Raw genomic sequence first — 21678 nt, 5'->3', positions numbered from 1 at the left:
TACAGACCAATCTCTCTAATGAATACAGATGCAAAAATCCTCAATAAAATTCTAGCAAATCGTATCCAGCAACACATTAAAAGAATTATACATCATGACCAAGTAGGATTCATCCCAGGTATGCAAGGATGGTTCAACATAAGAAAATCAATTAATGTAATACACCATATCAACAAATCAAAGCAGAAAAATCACATGATCATCTCAATTGATGCAGAGAAGGCATTTGACAAGATTCAACATCCTTTCCTGCTGAAAACACTTCAAAAGATAGGAATACAAGGGAACTTCCTTAAAATGATAGAGGGAATATATGAAAAACCCACAGCTAATATCATCCTCAACGGGGAAAAATTGAAAACTTTCCCCCTAAGATCAGGAACAAGACAAGGATGTCCACTATCACCACTATTATTCAACATTGTGTTGGAAGTTCTAGCCAGAGCAATTAGGCAAGAAAAAGAAATACAAGGCATCAAAATTGGAAAGGAAGAAGTAAAACTATCACTGTTTGCAGACGATATGATACTATATGTAGAAAACCCAGAAAAATCCACAACAAAATTACTAGAGCTAATAAATGAGTACAGCAAAGTAGCAGGCTACAAGATCAACATTCAAAAATCTGTAGCTTTTCTATACACTAGTAATGAACAAGCTGAGGGGGAAATCAAGAAACGAATCCCATTTACAATCGCAACTAAAAGAATAAAATACCTAGGAATAAATTTAACCAAAGAGACAAAAAACCTATATAAAGAAAACTACAAAAAACTGTTAAAAGAAATCACAGAAGACCTAAATAGATGGAAGGGCGTACCGTGTTCATGGATTGGAAGACTAAATATAGTTAAGATGTCAATCCTACCTAAATTGATTTACAGATTCAATGCAATACCAATCAAAATCCCAACAACATATTTTTCAGAAATAGAAAAACCAATAAGCAAATTTATCTGGAAGGGCAGGGTACCCCGAATTGCTAAAAACATCTTGAGGAAAAAAAACGAAGCTGGAGGTCTCGCGATGCCTGACTTTAAGGCATATTATGAAGCCACAGTGGTCAAAACAGCATGGTATTGGCATAAAGATAGATATATCGACCAATGGAATCGAATAGAGTGCTCAGATATAGACCCTCTCATCTATGGACATTTGATCTTTGATAAGGCAGTCAAGCCAACTCACCTGGGACAGAACAGTCTCTTCAATAAATGGTGCCTAGAGAACTGGATATCCATATGCAAAAGAATGAAAGAAGACCCATCTCTCACACCCTATACAAAAGTTAACTCAAAATGGATCAAAGATCTAAACATTAGGTCTAAGACCATAAAACAGTTAGAGGAAAATGTTGGGAGATATCTTATGGATCTTACAACTGGAGGTGGTTTTATGGACCTTAAACCTAAAGCAAGAACACTGAAGAAGGAAATAAATAAATGGGAGCTTCTCAAAATTAAACACTTTTGTGCATCAGAGAACTTCATCAAGAAAGTAGAAAGACAGCCTACACAATGGGAGACAATATTTGGAAATGACATATCAGATAAGGGTCTAGTATCCAGAATTTATAAAGAGATTATTCAACTCAACAACAAAAAGACAGCCAACCCAATTACAAAATGGGAAAAAGACTTAAACAGACACCTACCAGAAGAAGAAATACGGATGGCCAAGAGGCACATGAAGAGATGCTCAATGTCCCTGGCCATTAGAGAAATGCAAATCAAAACCACAATGAGATATCATCTCACACCCACCAGAATGGCCATTATCAACAAAACAGAAAATGACAAGTGCTGGAGAGGATGCGGAGAAAGAGGCACACTTATTCACTGTTGGTGGGAATGTCAAAGGGTGCAACCACTGTGGAAGGCAGTTTGGCGGTTCCTCAAAAAGCTGAATATAGAATTGCCATACGACCCAGCAATACCATTGCTAGGTATCTACTCAAAGGACTTAAGGGCAAAGACACAAACGGACATTTGCACACCAATGTTTATAGCAGCGTTATTTACAATTGCAAAGAGATGGAAACAGCCAAAATCTCCATCAACAGAAGAGTGGCTAAACAAACTGTGGTATATACATACGATGGAATATTATGCAGCTTTAAGACAAGATAAACTTGTGAACCATGTAATAACATGGATGGACCTAGAGAATATTATGCTGAGTGAATCCAGCCAAAAACTAAAGGACAAATACTGTATGGTCCCACTGTTGTGAACGGACATTCGAGAATAAACTTGAAATATGTCATTGGTAACAGAGTTCAGCAGGAGTTAGAAACAGGGTAAGACAATGGGTAATTGAAGCTGAAGGGATACAGATTGTGCAACAGGACTAGATACAAAAACTCAAAAATGGACAGCACGATAATACCTAATTGTAAAGTAATCATGTTAAAATACTGAATGAAGCTGCATCTGAGCTATAGGGTTTTTTTTTGTTTTTGTTTGCTTGTTGGTTTGTTTGTTGTTGTTGTTTTTTACTATTACTACTACTTTTATTTCTTTTCTTTATATTGACATTTTATATCTTTTTCTGTTGTGTTGCTAGTTCCTCTAAACTGATGCAAATGTACTAAGAAACAATGATCATGCATCTATGTGATGATGTTAAGAATTACTGAGTGCATATGTAGAATGGTATGATTTCTAAATGTTGTGTTAATTTCTTTTTTTTCTTTCCGTTAATAAAAAAAAAAAAAAAAAAAAAAAAAAAAAAAAAAAAAAAAAGATGTCAATCCTACCTAAATTGATTTACAGATTCAACGCAATACCAATCAAAATCCCAACAACTTATTTTTCAGAAATAGAAAAACCAATAAGCAAATTTATCTGGAAGGGCAGGGTGCCCTGAATTGCTAAAAACATCTTGAGGAAAAAAAAACAAAGCTGGAGGTCTCACGCTGCCTGACTTTAAGGCATATTATGAAGCCACAGTGGTCAAAACAGCATGGTATTGGCATAAAGATAGATATATCGACCAATGGAATCGAATAGAGTGCTCAGATACAGACCCTCTCATCTATGGACATTTGATCTTTGATAAGGCAGTCAAGCCAACTCACCTGGGACAGAACAGTCTCTTCAATAAATGGTGCCTAGAGAACTGGATATCCATATGCAAAAGAATGAAAGAGGACCCGTATCTCACACCCTATACAAAAGTTAACTCAAAATGGATCAAAGATCTAAACATTAGGTCTAGGACCATAAAACAGTTAGAGGAAAATGTAGGGAGATATCTTATGAATCTTACAATTGGAGGCGGTTTTATGGACCTTAAACCTAAAGCAAGAGCACTGAAGAAAGAAATAAATAAATGGGAGCTCCTCAAAATCAAACACTTTTGTGCATCAAAGAACTTCATCAAGAAAGTAGAAAGACAGCCTACACAATGGGAGACAATATTTGGAAATGACATATCAGATAAAGGTCTAGTATCCAGAATTTATAAAGAGATTGTCCAACTCAACAACAAAAAGACAGCCAACCCAATTATGAAATGGGAAAAAGACTTGAACAGACGCCTCTCAGAAGAGGAAATACAAATGCCCAAAAGGCACATGAAGAGATGCTCAATGTCCCTGGCCATTAGAGAAATGCAAATCAAAACCACAACGAGATATCATCTCACACCCACCAGAATGGCCATTATCAACAAAACAGAAAATGACAAGTGCTGGAGAGGATGCGGAGAAAGAGGCACACTTATCCACTGTTGGTGGGAATGTCAAATGGTGCAACTACTGTGGAAGGCAGTTTGGCGGTTCCTCAAAAAGCTGAATATACAATTGCCATACGACCCAGCAATACCATTGCTAGGTATCTACTCAGAGGACTTAAGGGTAAAGACACAAACGGACATTTGCACACCAATGTTTATAGCAGCATTATTTACAATTGCAAAGAGATGGAAACAGCCAAAACGTCCATCAACAGACGAGTGGCTAAACAAACTGTGGTATATACATACGATGGAATATCATGCAGCTTTAAGACAGAATAAACTTATGAAGCATGTAATAACATGGATGGACCTAGAGAACATTACGCTGAGTGAGTCTAGCCAAAAACTAAAGGACAAATACTGTATGGTCCCACTGATGTGAACCGATATTAGAGAATTAACTTGGAATATGTCATTGGTAACAGAGACCATCAGGAGATAGAAATAGGGTAAGATAATGGGTAATTGGAGCTGAAAGGATACAGACTGTGCAACAAGACTGGATACAAAAACTCAGAAATGGACAGCACAATACTACCTAACTGTAATGTAATTATGTTAAAACACTGAATGAAGCTGCATCTGCAGTATAGTTTTTTTTTATTATTTTTTAAATTCATTTGTAAATTTTTTTCTATTATCGTTTTATTTCTTTTTCTGTTGTCTTTCTATTTCTTTTTCTAAATCGATGCAAATGTACTAAGAAATGATGAATATGCATCTATGTGATGATATTAAGAATTACTGATTGTATATGTAGAATGGAATGATTTCTAAATGTTCTGTTAATTTTTTTAATTAATAAAGAAAAAATCATGAGGGAAATATATGAAAAACCCACAGCTAACATCATCTTCAACAGGGAAAAACTGAAAGGTTTCCCCCTAAGATCAGGAACAAGACAAGGATGTCCACTGTCACCATTGTTATTCAACATTGCATTGGAAGCTCTAGCCAGAGCAATTAGACAAGAAAAAGAAATACAAGGCATCAAATTGGAATGGAAGAAGAAAAACTCTCACTGTTTGCAGATGACATGACACCATGTCAAAAACCCTTAAAAATCCACAGCAAAACTGCTAGAGCTAATAAATGAGTAAAGCAAAGTGGCAGGTTACAAAAGATCAACACTCAAAAATCTGTAGTGTTTCTATACACTAGTAATGAATAATCTGAGGGGGAAATCAAGAAAAATATTCTATTTACAATGGCAACTAAAAGAGTAAAATATTTAGGAATACATTTAACTTAGGATACAAAAGAGCTATACAATAAAACTACAAGAAATTGCTAAAAGAAATCACAGATAACCTAAATAACTGGAAGGGTACTCCGTGTTCATAGACTGGAAGACTAAACACAGTCAAGATGTCAATTCTACCCAAATTGATTTATAGATTCAAAGCAATACCAATTAAAATCCCAAAAACTTACTTTGCAGAAATAGAAAAACCAATAACCAAATTTATCTGGAAGGGCAGGGTGACCTGAACAGTTAAAAATATTCTCACACTACCTGACTTTAAGGCATATTACAAAGCTACAGTGGTCAAAACAGCATGGTACTGGCATAAAGACAGATATACTAGCCAACGGAATCAAATAGAGTGTCAGATATAGACCCTCCCATCTACAGACAATTGGTCTTTCATAAGACAGTCAAGCCAACTCACCTGGGACAGAAACAGTCTCTTCAATAAATGGTGCGTGGATAACTGGATATCCACATGCAAAAGAATGAAAGGATCCATATCTCACACCCTATACAAAAATTAACTCAAAATGGATCAAAGACCTAAACATTAGAGCTAAGACCATAAAACTTTTAGAAGAAAACACAGCGAAATATCTTATAAAATTTTCAATAGGAAGCAGTTTCCTAGATCTTACACGAGCACTGAAGAAAGAAATAAATGGGAACTCCTCAAAATTAAACACTTTTATGCATCAAAGAACTTTGTCAAGAAAGTAAAAAGACAGCCTACACAATGGGAGACAATATTTGGAAATGACATATCAGATAAGGGTCTAATATCCAAAATATATAAAGAGATTGTAAACCCAATAACAAAATGGGCAAAAGACATGTACAGACACTTCTCAGAAGAGGAAATACAAATGGCTAAAAAGCACCTGAAAAGATGATCAACCTCACTGGCTATTAGGGAAATGCAAATCAAAACCCCAGTGAGATATCATTTCATACCCCCCAGAACGGCCATTATCAATAAAACAGAAAAAGACAAGTGCTGGAGAGATTTGGAGAATGAGGCATACTTATCTACTGTTGGTGGCAATGTAAAATGGTACAACCGCTGTGGAAGGCAGTTCGGCGGTTCCTCAGGAAGCTAAGCATAGAATTGCCATATGATCCAGCAATCCCATTGCTGAGTATCTATTCAGAGGACATGAGGGCAAAGACACAAATGGACATTTGCATACCAATGTTTATAGCAGCATTATTTACAATAGCCAAGAGATGGAAACAGCCCAAATGTCCACAGGTGAGTGACTAAACAAGCTGTGGTATATACATATGATGGAATATTACACAGCTGTAAGACCGAATAAAGTCATGAAGCATGTAACAATGTGGATGGACCTTGAGGACGTTATGCTGAGTGAGATTAGCCAGAAACAAAAGGACAAATACTATATGGTCTCGCTGATATGAACATTAATGAGTGAACTTGGAGAATTTCATTAAGTACACATGTTATCAGGAGATAGCAATAGGGTAGAGATTGGGCAATTGTAGTTGAAGGGATACAGATTGTGCAACAGGATTGACTGTAAAAGTTCAGAAATGGATAGCACAATACTACCTGATTATAGCACATTAGTGTAAGTACACTGAATGAAGCTGAATGTGAGAATGACAGAGGGAAGGAGGGCTGGAGGCACATATGAAACCAGAAGGAAAGACAGACGACAAAGTCTGATATGGTATAACCTAGGAATGCCTAGAGTGTATGACAATAGTAACTGTTCTAGTCTACCAAAGCTGCCAGAATGCAACACCAGAGATGGATTGGCTTTTAATAAAAGGGGATACATTCAATTAAAAACATGTAGTTCTTCTGAGGAAAGACAGATAACTTTCAACTGAGGTTCTTTCTTACATGGGAAGGCACAGGGTGATCTCTGCTGGCCTTCTCTCCAGGCCTCTGGGTTCCAACAACTTTCCCCAGGGTGATTCCTTTCCCCATCTCCAAAGGCCTGGGATGAGCTGCAAGTGCTGAGATGAGGTATGCTGAGCTGCTTGGGCTGTGCTATGTTGAGTTCTCTCATTTAAGCATCCAGTCAATTAAATCAAACATCATTCACTGCAGCAAGCATGCCTCCTAGCCAAGTGCAGATATAATCAGCAACAGATGAGGTTCACATGCCATTGGCTCATGTCCACAGCAATAGAACTAGGCACCTTTACCTGACCAAGTTGACACTTGAACCTAACCACCACAGTAACTAAACATACACATTAAAAAATGTTTTTTGCATGAGGAAGAACAAAAGAATGTCAACAGTGAAAGGTGCTGAAAATAGATGATCATTAATATTTTAAAACTTCAACTTCTGTATGAGACCAAAGCAAGAAATGTTTATTTGGTACAAAATTCATATTTTGACTAGTGCATTTCCTAATTTAACATATATGGACATTTTAATTGAACACTATAAGTACATGGAACCTTGAATAGTGCATGAGATTTTGTAGGTTTGTTCGGGTTACTGTCATGCCCCGATAAATCTCAAAATAAATTTTGAACAGTGAATAAAGAAGTATTTGCAAAGTCCCCTTGGAGAAATGGGGAGAAAAGGGAAAAATTCAACTTCCCCATTTGGAGAATTCCTGATATTCTCATAAGCAGTGGGCCGAGCCCTCAATCTTGGGGTTTGCCCCTATGAAACCTATTCCTGCAAAGGACAGGCTAAGCCTAATAAAAATAAGGCCTAAGAGTCATGCCTAGAGAACCTCTTTTGTTGCTCAGATGTGGCCTCTCTCTCTAACCAAATCAGCATGTGAACTCACTGCCTTCTCCCCCTTATGTGGGGCATGACTCCCAGTGGTGTAAATCTTCCTGCCAACATGGGACAGAAGGCCTGGAATAAGCCAGAACCTAGCATCAAGAGATCAAGAAAGCCTTCTTAACCAAAAGGGAGAAGAGAGAAATGAGACAAAATAAAGTATCAGTGGCTGAGAGATTTCAAACCGTGTTGAGAGATTATCCTGGAGGTTACTATCATGCACTATATAAATATTCCTTTTTAGTTTACGGTGTATTGGAATGGCTAGAGGGAAGTACCTGAAACTGTTGAGCTGTGTTCCAGTACCCTAGATTCTTGAAGACAAGTGTATAAAGATATAATGTTTACAAAGTGAGTGTGTGATTGTGAGAACCTTGTGTATGATGCTCCTTATGTCCAGGGTATGGATAGATAAGTAAAAAATATGGATAAAAATAAATAAATACTAGGGGGGACAAAGGGTAAAATAAATTGGGTAGAGCAGGCGACAGTGGCTCAGCTGGCAGAGATCTTGCCTGCCATGCCGGAGATCCAGGTTTGATTTCCAGTGCCTGCCCATGTGAAAAATAAATAAATTTGGGTAGATGTAAACACTAGTGATCAATGAGATGTAGGGGTGAGGAGTGAGGGGTATGGTATGTGTGAGTTTTTTCCTTTTTCTTTTTATTTCTTTTGCTGGAGCGATGCAAATGTTCAAAAATGATCATGGTGATGAATATACAACTGTATGATGATATTGTGAGCCGCTGATTGTACACCATATATGGAATGTTTTTATGTCAAGAATATATGTTTTTATGTTAAATTTTTACAATAAAAAATGTAAAAAAAAAAAAAAAGGAGAACTAGCTAAGATTAAAAAAAGAAGAGTCATTTAATTATTAAAATTATATTAAAAAATAGTTGTCCACACCCAAGAGAGAAAAAGAAAAAAAAATAGTTTAGGATAGGTGAAAAGTCGACTATAATTAACAGGGAAAAATTTCACCACCACATTACAATTAGCCTTTATTTAAGTAATTCTTTATTATAACTTCATACTATTTGAAAAAGGACTCAAGGCAAATTTAAATCAGTATGTTGAAAGATAAGAATAGTCTAGAAAAGATTACATTCCCATAGCACCTAGACAAAAATAATGAATCCACTATAAAGCCTGTATCATTGACAAAAAGTAATAATAAGGGTGGGAGAAAGGAGGAGGGCCTGTTAGACCTAAGTGTAACTTACATCTTAGTGGGCCAAATTCATACATGTGATAAGAAAAATAAACACCATTTTAAAAACTGGTAGCAAATGAAGAAAATTGACTTGGATATACTTTTTGCCCCACTCTCCATAATTCCATACATGTTTAGAAATATAAAAGCACACTAAAGAGATGTATAATTATTGAAAACAACAAACCAGTGATTAGTAACAGCGATACTGCCTTCAGGAAAGGAGAACAAGCCAAGAATACGCAGAAGAAGATAAGCCTAGGAGGGACAACTGGGGTACTAAGATTTGTAGACAAGAAGAGAAATTGAACTAAGCCTTTGGGAGGTGCCAAAAACCAGAAGTTGGGCTTGTTCTTCTAGACAAGTGGGTTTTCAAACTGAACCAAGGAACAGAATTCCAAAGATGGTAATTCAGAAATATGAGGGCATGTGCATGTCCCTCTTGGGGGCTCAATATCTCCACAGGTTTTATGTACTGGGCTTCCATAGAAGAATTCATTTGAATAATAAAGTTCCTCTGCTAAAATTTTTTTTTTCATCTCTGGCTATGGCAATGGGAGCCACTGAAACAACACATTTAAATAAAAGTCTCTTATTTTCAAGCTGATCATCAATTCCATTTTGTTGGGGTTTAGAGTTTTTAGAAATGCCATCTCAAATTCCTATAGTAACTTTCCCACTATGATCACATGATGTGCTTTCATCCCTTAAAATTACCCTAGAATATCATGGCCTCCACAAATATTTCTATCAGGTTCCAGTTACTTCCTCCATATTGTAATCTGCCTTTGAGGATTTTATTCCTTCTACCATTCACAACACAAACTTTTTATTTTTAAGGGCTTTGCCAGAAATTCATACTGAACTTCTCAAAAATGCTAGATCAAGGGCTCCTCCTTAAAAGTCTGGCCAGCTTTCAATGCTATTCTCTGATATCTTTGGCATGTGACCTAAAGACTCTTTCTTTCCTTTCAGGAAATTCCTTTCCCACTGCATCCTTTGAAAATTTAATGTCTGCAAATAAGCAAAGAACAGAGATAAACTCATTCTAGAAAGCCCCTCTATTGTATGTAGCCTTCTATGCAAGTGTACAGATTCTATTTGCTTAAGGTAAATATCAGACATTTTCTGGATACAGCACCTCAGAAACAATACCTTTGTATCAATACTGTTCCTTCCCTTTTAAGAGAGTTATCTGTAATTTAAGGGTAGGGATGAGATGGGGAATATTTTTAGTAATGAATATCCCTATTCAATACTGCATGGTCATGTTTTGTTGGGTTACTTGTTTTGTTGCTAAAGGATTTTTTTGTTGTTTCATTTTAAAAGGAAACACCAAAAGACTCCCAAAATGCAATTAAAGTTCATTCAACTGATAACTAACTAAAACCAAGAGTAAGAATTCTTAAGCACAGGAAGTTCAATCAAAGACAACCAAGAATTTTATCATCAATTATAAAGCAAGTTGTCAATTAAACTGCTTTGAAGTTGTGCAGAACATATTAGTCTACTGCTCCAAATTAAAATTAAGTGGCCAAGAATCAAAAACAGAACACAATTCTGCAATTACTTATGTACTCTTGAGCAGGCCACTCAGATTAAGTTACTTTATAAGTAAATGAGTGGGCCTGGACTAGATAATCCCCAAAGATCTCTTCCAACTTTAAAATACAATGATTTCTATTAGAAAGTTTAATTTTTCAATTAATTTATTTACCTTTCAGCTACTCAAAAATATTTACTGAGTGCCCAGCATGTAAAAACTACGATTTCTGAAGTCATCTATATACTACATATGTTTATTAAGTTTTTTCTTTCCTCTAAGTATATTCTGCTTAATTAAACCATAGGAGATAATTTTAGCTTTACAAAATTTATGAGGATTCTATTACAAACAGTATTGGCGTTACAATAATACAAAAAAACTATTTTAGCAGAAAAAAATATAATCTTTATATGGAGGTCCAGTATAATCTAATATAACAGAACTGGAAACAACCTAAATGTCCAACAACAGGAATATGTTTAAATAAGTTAAAGTATGTGATAAAACATTATGAAACTACTAAAATCAGCTTTCAAAGAATATCACTGAATTATACACGGAAATGCATGTGATACAATTTTAAGAGAACAAGTCAAAATACAAAACTGAACATGCCCCAATTGTGATACACATACATACACACACACACACACACACACACAGACAAAACTCACCAAACAGGAGTTTTGCCTCATTAGGAAATAACAAGAAATAATTACGTGTACTAAAAAACAGGTCCCATGCAAATGCTTAATTCAATGCAGAAATACCATATTAGTAGGTAAAATCAAATACTCAATCCAAAATAATATGGATTAGCTGACATATTACATATTTACATCAACAATGTCATACTGACACCAAAAACAAAAAATTGTAAATCTAGCCACCACCCTATTGAACCAGGCAAGACATGGTATGCTTACAACGCCTATTACTTGTTCCTGCAACCAAGACAAATTGAGTGACAAAAATCTAAAATACACTGACACAGCAGAGAATAAACATTTTTAGTGGTTCAAGAGAATATATATTTTTTAAAATCAGAACACATAAAATTAGTATGGCTTTTATACTTTCTTGATTCTTAACCCTTGTATGTCCAAAAAACATATCTACTAAAAAGATAATCTATTTTCCTTTTCTTTAAGTTGAGACATAAAAATGGAAAAAACTTAAAAAAAAAAGTTTTATAATCTGCTTATAAACAGATTTTTTAAATCTATTATTTTAAGCATAAGCGTTTTTACCTTTAAACCAGCAAACCTCTTTTGCAAATTAGTGAAAAAATATTTAGGGAAATAATAATGTGCTCACAAAGATTTACGCTGTCAGCAAGGATGTTTACTGCAACATTTGTTTGGGTGAACTATTAGAAACTGCCTAAATATCGAACAGATTAGGTAAATTAATTATGGCATGAAAAAACATTCTGTGGCCATTAAAAATCACAGACTACAACCATGATTTCTAACCTTCTTTGGAACACACATTTTGAAACTTAATAAAACTATGAAATATGTACCCTCTCCCCAGAATTAAACCATATGTATATAACCGAAATCTTTGCACACAAAAATTGACAGTAGGTTTGCCAATAATCAAAGCCTATCCTATCTTAGGAATCTCCTGGCTAGAAGAATTTAATAACATGGAAATTTGATGTTCATATTATATTATTAAATGACAAAAAGAAAAAGAACACTTGTCTGTGTCTATGCACAAAAAAAAGACAAAGACAGAAACCACATTATAAAGAGTGGTTACCATTGGATAGTAAAATTACAGATGATTTTTATTTTTCTTTTTTGATTTTCTATACTCTACATACTTTTCTACAATAATCTAGTATAATGGAAAAGAAAATTTAAAGGTTAGAATTTATTTATTTTATACAAATAAAAATTATCATCAGCCAAGAAACAGGGTAGGCTCAGATATATTAATATATTCTAATACTATATCAGTATATAGTAATAGTAAGTAAATAAAATCACTAATAACCATGAGAAGAGGATATGTTTTGTAAATTTGTAGGATGGAGAACGGTCAGGATAAATTTTTTTTTTCACGTAACACAAGCTTTAAACCATCACAGGCAAAAAAATGAAGCTATTCTTTATGAATGTAAAGCCATTGCTTTTGCATTTGTACTTCAGGATAATTTCAAAGTGTCTAAAACCAACTTTTAAAGAAAACAAAGACATTTAGAAGAGAAAACTTACATTTTCTATTATGTATTAACAGAGCTTGTTTCAAATCTATTGCTGCTCTTCCTAATAAAGCATCTGCTTTTAAAGTGTGATGACTCCAAACTCGAAATTCCAATGTTGTCTGTGGAGTCACATTTCTGTAAGGGTAAAATTATAACAGAAAAACAGGAGTATACACCATTACTCTAATTGATAATTCCTCCTAAATAATTTGCTTTCATAATTTAAAAAAAGCCATGAATTCAGTTACTTGAGAAAAAATACTGTTAAGAAACAATAAACTATCTGAATTAAAAACAAAACAATATTTACTTTCAAGTATGTTGGGATTTGTGAATCAAAACATCAGCAATACATCAAGAGTCTTAGCATGATCTCATAATAACACTCTCTATATTTGAACCTACTGATTTAAGACAATTGATGCATTATTTACAATACTTTTATTATATACAACTTCATACCCTATTTCAGAAATGCCAAAATTAAGGATGATTGCTTTTCTGCCATATTTATTTCTACACCAAGACAGTAAAAGAAAATATAGCTATATAGAAATAATTTTAGTTTATATAGCAAAAGCAAGAATTACTATTTTTCCTCACAAGAAAATGAAATGAATCAATATTTTTTTCATATGCTAAACTATCTACTCACACTGGGAAAAACACACTCATTGCTTTGAAAATCATTCTACCCAACCTCCCCAAATATTCCAAGAAGCACCCTCCCTTTTGAAGATTTTGCATTCATTATATAAGGTACTTACACAGTTAGTTGTTCATCCCATTTTGGATTAGAAGAACTACTGGATTTTGCTGTTTTCTTAATTTCTCGATCTACAACTACTTCTGTATATATTGCTGTTCCAAACCAGTTCTTTTTTCTTTTTAGTTTGGCACTAGAAACTAACAGAAACATGATCATCACTAGAGAATGCATGTAGCCAAAAAATATTACACATTAATAAATTAGTAAGAATAGAACTGTGCTTCTTGGGCAACCAGAATTATTTTCATTAGCAATATAGAAATATAATGGGGCTAGCAATTAAGAAATGTAAAGGGGTTAAAGAATGGCTAAAAACTACCTGAATTTTTTTGTAACAGCTTTATTGAGATATAATCCATATACCATGAAATATATCCATTTAACCTGACCAATATTCACAGAGGTTTGCAACCATTACCATAATTTCAAAACATCTTATCACCTCAAGAAACCCCATACATTTAGCAGTCACACCAAATTTACCCCCTTAAAATCTACCCCCAGCCCTAGACAACCACTAATCTACTTTCTAATTCTATAGATTTGCCTATTCTGGACATTTTACGGAATCATACAATTTGTGGTCTTTTGTGACTGACTTTCACTTAGCATAATGTTTTCAAGGTTCACATACAATATAGCATGAATCAGTACTTCACTCCTTTTTATTGTCAAGTAATACTCCATTATGTGGCTATACAACATTTTATCCATTCATCAGATGACAGACATGTGGGTTGTTTTTACTTTTTGAATACTGTGAATAACACACTATGAACATTCATGTACAAGTATTTGCATGGACGTATGTGTTTATTTCCTTTGGGGATATAACTAGGGAGTGGAACTGTTGAGTCATATGGTAACTTGCTATTGAGAAACTACCAGACTATCTTCCAAAGCGACAGTACCATTTTACACTCCCACCAGCAGTCTACAAGGGTTCTGATTTTTCTACCCCTTGCCACCATTTCATTTTAATACTCAGCTCATCAAATGTCAAGAAAAACATGTTTTCAGATTTCACATGCCTTTTAACATCTCTGACATGCAGTACTGGAAACTCACATTTCTGAAATTATATAACTTTGGTACTTTTTAAAAAATGCTTTTTCTGGAAAATTTTTTTTTTGGAAAACGTATTTGCCTTGTCAAACAAAAACTTTGAAATCAAAATGTCATTATGTTCACTATATATGAAAATTAACTCAAAATGGATTAACTAAATACAAGACCTAAAATTATAAACTCTTAAAAGAAAGTGTGGGGGGTTATATTCAGGATTAGGTATTAGGTAATGGTTTCTCAGATGTCACCAAAATCACAAGCAACAAAAGATAACAGATAAAATGGACTTCATAATTAAAACCTTTGTACATCAAAGGACATTATTAAGAAAGTGAAAAGACAATTTACAGAATGGGAGAAAATATTTGGAAACCCACACATCCAATAATAAATAAAACAATAAATAAACCAGAATAAATAAAACAATCCTACAACTGATCAAAAAGACAACCCAATTTAAAAATGGGCAATAGAAGTTTCTCCAAAGAGGATATACAAATGGTTGAAAAGATGCTCAACATCACTAGCTATTAAGGAAACGAAAATCAAAACCACAACGAGGTATCATTTCACACCTACATGAATAGCTACTTTTAAAAAACAAAACACGATAATTACAAGTATTGGAGATGATGTGGAACAACAGGAACACTCACTCATTGCTAGGGGGATGTAAAATGGTGCAGCCACATGGAAGACAGTTTGGTGGTTCCTCAGAAAGCTAAGAATACAATTGCCATATGATCTAGCAATCCTTCTAACTAGGTATGTATGCAAAAGAACTGAAAGTAAGGACTCAAACAGATACTTAGACACCAATATTTATATAGCAGCATCATTCACAATATGCCAAAAGGTAGAAGCAACCTATATGTCCATCATCAAATAAACGGATAAACAAATTGTAAATATGTACAATGGAATATTACTGAGCCACAACAAAGAATCAAGTTCTAATACAACCTACAACATGGATGCACCTTGAAAATAGTACAGTGAATAAAATAAGTCTGATATAAAGAGTCAAATACTGTAGGATTTGTTAATGAAATATCCAGAATAAGCAAGTTCATAGAGGCAGAAAGCAAATTAGAGGTTCTCAGAGGCTCAGGAAAAAAGGGAATGGAGAGATACTGCTTAATGGGTAAAGAGTTTCTGTTTGGAGTAATGAAAAGTTTTGGTAATGAATGGTGTTGACAGTAGCACAATGCGGTAAATTTAATTAACGGCAGTGAATTGTACACTTAAAAATGGATAAAAGCAAATTTTGTTAACTATGTTAACACAATTTAATGTTGTAAAAGTTAACCATAAATCTTTAAAAAAAAGTAAATTTTAACTCTAACTTACTCAAGACTTAAAGGAATTAATCATCTAAGTTAAACATTTGCTTTTAAATAACTTGCAAGCACTGGTTCAAAATAGAGGACTGCATACTTTCAGGGTAGAAGTATTAATTACAGTAACAACAACTGAAGTGCTACTATCAGGGTATGAGCAAAATTCATTTCCATTCTTCTCTGTTCCAAGTTGCTCAAGTCCTGCACCACTCAACTGATAAGGCTTTAAAAGCACAACTGTGAACAGACCTATTTTAACTCTGCTACTTACTAGATATCTGAACTTAAGTAAATCAATTAACTTCTGATTTCTAATCTGAAAAGTAAGGGAACATTAGTACCTAATTCATAGGACTGATGAGTGAAGCTATGCAAAGCACTATCATCAATGGAAGCCTGGCACCCAACAATGGTGGCTACTGCTCTATTATTATTACTGGTTGGGGAGTATTAATTCATGTGTGTTAACTGCTGATCTATTCAAAATAGATCCAATGTATACTTTTAATGGGCAAAGTGCTCAATCATTCTAGATGCTGGCAAGGTAAGGAAGGAGATTTTAGAAAGATAAAGTGAATCTCACAAGAAATTTATAATATGCTGGAAAGAATGTGCATATAAATAACCAAAAGACAACTATTATTAACTCAAATAAGAGTTCTACCATTTGAATGTATAGGATTAATTTTCTTTTCCCATTTAATGAGTGTCCTTTTGGTATAATGCAAAGAATGTTCTCTACTGTAAAATAATAAATATCAAAAAACTATTAGAAACAAAGAGTCGTGTGTGTATGTAGAGAAAGACAGAGATACATACCAACATCCTCCAGAAAACTTTCTAGTAATAAACTTAAAAAATGTACAGGGACCACGTGAAGATAACTGTACTTTACTGGTAAGCATTAAAAGAAGAAAAGAAGACTTGAAGAAAATGACAATGTATTTTGGGATTTGGTAGCTTTAACACAAAAATTTCAATTATCTCCAATTTTATACAATATTTTTAAATATTGCAAATAAAAATACAAAGTGATTTAAGAGTTTCTGAGGGGGAAGAGATAAAGGGAGAGAGATAAAATTCACATGAAAGGTAAAGAAAATCAGAGAATAATAAAGGCATATGCAAACTGATGCAAAATGCAAAGTGATAAAATTTGCCCTAATGTGTTCTAAAAGAACTATAAAATGAAAATAATTATAACAATCAAATCAGTCTGACCATGATGTAAGAACAAGTAAGATGTTATTATGTTATAATGGTAGAAGTTCAAATCATTGAGAAACAATGGATTGTTACATAAATGATGTTGAAACATTTAAAAAGAATAAAGTTAAATCCATAAGTCACACCACTAATACATAACATTCATATAACTTTAAAAATTTTAATTAAAAAAGTGAAACTATAAGATATTAGAAGAAATTATACATATGTATATAATAAATGACCCATTAGGTTAGTCTTTCAATCTTAAATGTTATCCTTTATATACATCTTGCACATTTTACATTTCTTACCCTTTCCTGCAGAAAGACTAGTACCTAAATATTAAAGAGTATACACTTATATATACTACTATGCTTACATACATGCTATGCTACAGGAGTATCATATTACAACAAATAGTTTTCTGTTTGTTTTTTCTGCCTTTCTTGGACAATATTCTTATTCTTATTTGTTGTTGCTAACAAGCTATGTGTTAAGAAAAATAAAAATAAGCTAATAAGTAAATTAGTATTTTTCCTAATTTGGCTTAGAACAGAGTGCCTCAGTTTAAAGACTGTAAACTACTAAACTAGAATAGTGGAAAGGCATTGAGCATGGTACTATTTGATTATTTAAATAACAAAAGAAAAATCAATATACAGGTTACTTATCTAATAAAAGAAGCAACAACTTGGAGTGAATCCTTGGTTGGTAACCTATTACTAACAGATGGCTCTTTATCCCTGAGTCTATTTCCTCATTGGTTAAAGAGGAGTAGTGATATTTACTCCACAAGGTGTTGCGGAATCAATAAAATGGTGATTTTAAGGTTCTTTGTATTTTTTAAAATCAGATCAATAAAAAGAAAAATCAGCAAAGGCAAAGAACAGAGGAAGAGCACTAAAATCTGGTGCCATTAAGCACAGGTGGAAGTTTACTATTTCCAAGAGCATCACTCTATTTCAAAGAATAGTAACTGATATTCAAAATGATCAACATCATGGTGGCATTATCTTGGCTACTTAAGATTCCTTTGGTCCACGTCTATTTTCAAACTGGTTCTCTAGACTTCTGACGATTCTAAGAGTTACCTGACAGCTTTTCGATAAGTTCCTCTTCAGCTCCAATCAACTAGATCATGTTGTTATTACTTTAACTAAAAATTCTTGACCCTTGACACAGGTCAAGACCAGGAGGAAAGTTACAGCTCAGATCTGTTGGTCCCAATTCCTGTAGAAGTAACTCTAAGTCAAAAATGTAGCTCTAAACTTCCTATGTAGAGCAAAAAATCAAAGCACTAGGAACTTAATCCTAGTGGTTCTTAAAATGAGTACACATCAGAATTATTTGGGGGAGTTGCTCAAAAATATACATACCTATGATTCACAGAAAGAAACACAAATGTACCTTAAACCTGGCTCAACTTGACTCACAAGAAATGCTAGTTAAAATGATACCAAAGATATCACTACCCCTGTCAAAAATCCAAAGCTTGCTAATATATTTGGTAAGGCTGTGTGGAAATAGGCACTCTCATATACAGATGGTGTTAATACAAAATGATACAAACCCCATAGAAAGGAATCTGGCAATCCTTAGCAAAATTATATATATGTCTACTATGACTCAATAATCTCATTATAGGATTCATCCTAATGATACCTAAACAAAAAAAAGAAATGACATTTGCAAGAAGTGATTTATTGCAGTACTATTTGCACTAGCGAAAGAGGAACTTCAGACTGTCCATCAACAGGAAACCGGTAGAACTAACTTTGGTTCATCTATTCAATAGAGTACCGTTGCAGCAATAAAAAGGTAATCAGAATATCCTGCTATGGAGCAAACTCCAGAGAATTACTGTTCAGTGAAAAAGAACAAGTTGCAGAAAAATACGTAACAACTGGGAGGATACAGGGAGAAAGATGACTATATACACTGTATATACCTGCTTATATTTTCAAAAAGAAAAAACAGAAGGATAAACCAAAGCTAACAAAAATGTTTACCTACAGGGCAAGGGGACAGAGGAGGAGGGATGGGACAGGGCAGCCAGACCTCTCCAAACGTACCCTGAATTACAGTTTAGATACTGGAACCATATAAATATTTTACATAGTTACAAAACAAAATTAAATTTAAAGTAACTAGTAAATCAATGAATCTGATTATAAAGTTGGTGGTATAACTATATGAAGAATTATTCTAAGTTATTTTGAAAAATGGTATTCTAACAACACATCCTAAATGGGGAAAATGTACAAAGAAGTCTCAAGCTGCATTGAGAGGACCTGCTGTTTTTTGTAATTTCAATGTTCTTTTGAAATTATTCTATACATGTGTGTGCACAGTATGATAAAACAAATAAAATTATGTTTAATGCCATCTAGAATCAAGATTTTGCAGGTAAAAGAAAAAATAAAATAATATAAAATCAAATTAAGTTAAAATATCTTTTTTCCCTTATAGTGGAAAATTATTTAGAAACTACAGTTATTATTTTGAATTAGAAATATCGGCATGAACTCCATGTCTTTTTTCATTCTAAAACAATAAACATTCCCTAGCTCTGTTCACTGAAAACGTCTAGAAACAAAGGAACTCACAATAATTACTGAGTAACATGGAAATTATGCTAAGTTTCTTTCTTACCCCTAACCCACAGTTCTGTCCCTTCCAAAGACAAACAGTATTTCTAGCATTCTAAGCACAGAGCCACATACACACAGCCCTCCTTTTTTCCACATCCATATGGGAGCTTACTCACACTATTCCACACTTTACTTTTTCACTTAATTTATCTTAGAGCTTAGAGCCTATCAGTACACATAGATCTGCCTCATTCAAATGTTCACTATGTCTAGTACTCCACTGCCAGTCTTATACAAGATAAATTCCAGAAGAAAAATTGTTGGTTCAAGGACTACTCCTTGAATCATGTATTACAACTAGGTAAAATTAATTATCTGAATTTCCATAAACCCACTAAGCTCTTATGCTTTTGCAGATTACCTCTATGCAAGATGAACTCCAACTCTTCCTGCAAAAGTGTTTCCTCCTGTTAAAAGTACTATCCCCTTTATTAGTTCTTCTCTTACTCAATTCTCCTGTGTCCACAGGCCTCACTCAATTTCAAGCAGACCTAGATTACCTTCAAGTTCTCACAGCACCAAGTTAATTATAACACTGCAGTAAACTGTACATACAAAGCAAGTCTGTTTCACCACTACACACTAAATTCCTGGAGAACTAGGATCCTGTGTTTTCATAAATGTAATCTCACTTAATAAATATCTGGCCAATGACTGAATGGATAAGTGAATGAAAGAAGGCCTTCAACATCCTTCTCCATCCAACTAATCATTTAAAGACCAATACAATGATACATAGTCAAATCCCCAAATCCTTCCACCTCCAAAGAGGATCTATCTTCTCTGTACCCATCATGGGCTCAATAAATACTGACTGAATTAATAAAATACTTGTAGAGGATGTCTACCTCTGGGGTTTGTTGCAACAAATACACTACTAAAAGAAAAAATACTTATGGAATAAGTCTGCTGAAACAGGTATAACAAAGGAAGTGCTACCAGAGAATCACTATTTTAAATTATTATGAAAATAACAACTTACCAGTTACCTGTAACTGCAACCTTCCACTGTGGTTATTACTAGTTTCAGACCTTGGTGAAGCAGTAGCCATGTCCCAAAATTCAGCTTAAACCTACAAAAAGTTGATTTATTTATGTATTAAACAAAATACTGTAATTTTCAATATTATTTAAACTGAATCAACTAAGAAACTACTTTTACGACTTAGTACTTATAAGCATTATATATCTTCATTAAAAGAATATGGCTATCTAACCAGATCTGAGACAATCTGAGCAACAAAATAAAAGGTGACAGTAAGAGTCCAGGGTCACATGTTGATTAACTTGTCAGGTCTCCTGAGTCTCCTTTAATCTGGAGCAAATCCTCAGTCTTTGCCTTTCATGACCTTGACACATCAGAAGAGTACTGACCATTATTTTGAAGGGTATCAATCGGTTTTGTGATCCTGGTTTGGATCCCGGACCAAAGAAAGTACATTAGTGGGACAAACTGCAAATTCTGCATAAAATCTATAGATTAAGTGCCATGCCCTCATTCTGATCATTGTACTAGTATTGTATAAAATGTTAATATTTGGAAAATTTGAATGGAGGGTATATGGGAATTTTTGCATTAGTTTTACAACTTTTTTGTTAAATCTGAAATTACTTCAAAATGAAAAGCTAAAAAAAGAAGAATGGCAAGACTTTAGCCCAGAAAAATTCCAAACTTGGACATTCATGAAACAGCATATGTAAAACTGACTAATCCCTGCTTGAAAATATAATGTTTATCTAGAAGAAAAGAAGGAATACAAATGAGAAAATTTGTCATCTTTTCCTTAATGATAAAAATGGAATGAAATGATGAGAGATGCATGCTTGCAGAGAATTTGTAGCAATGAGCAAAATATATAGAGGGAGCAAAATATGGGAAAATTAATATTT

The 21678-nt window shown here is 33.9% G+C and overlaps 1 protein-coding gene across 3 annotated transcripts in view; it reads right to left on the bottom strand.

The window, feature by feature from the left end:
- Positions 1–21678, bottom strand: part of WWP1 (WW domain containing E3 ubiquitin protein ligase 1) — a 158236-nt gene that overhangs the window by 106674 nt on the left and 29884 nt on the right. For all 3 annotated transcript variants that reach the window (XM_077167131.1, XM_077167133.1, XM_077167132.1), the window contains 3 exons: positions 20771–20861; positions 13519–13657; positions 12762–12886 (listed from right to left, as the gene is read on the bottom strand). In XM_077167131.1, the coding sequence (XP_077023246.1) occupies positions 12762–12886; positions 13519–13657; positions 20771–20840 (334 nt within the window). In that variant the 5' untranslated portion in view covers positions 20841–20861. The remainder of the gene's footprint in view (positions 1–12761; positions 12887–13518; positions 13658–20770; positions 20862–21678) is intronic.

Source organism: Tamandua tetradactyla, chromosome 6 (genome assembly GCF_023851605.1).
Source record: "Tamandua tetradactyla isolate mTamTet1 chromosome 6, mTamTet1.pri, whole genome shotgun sequence".
NCBI lineage: Eukaryota > Metazoa > Chordata > Mammalia > Pilosa > Myrmecophagidae > Tamandua > Tamandua tetradactyla.
This window is presented reverse-complemented; position numbering and strand designations above follow the sequence as displayed.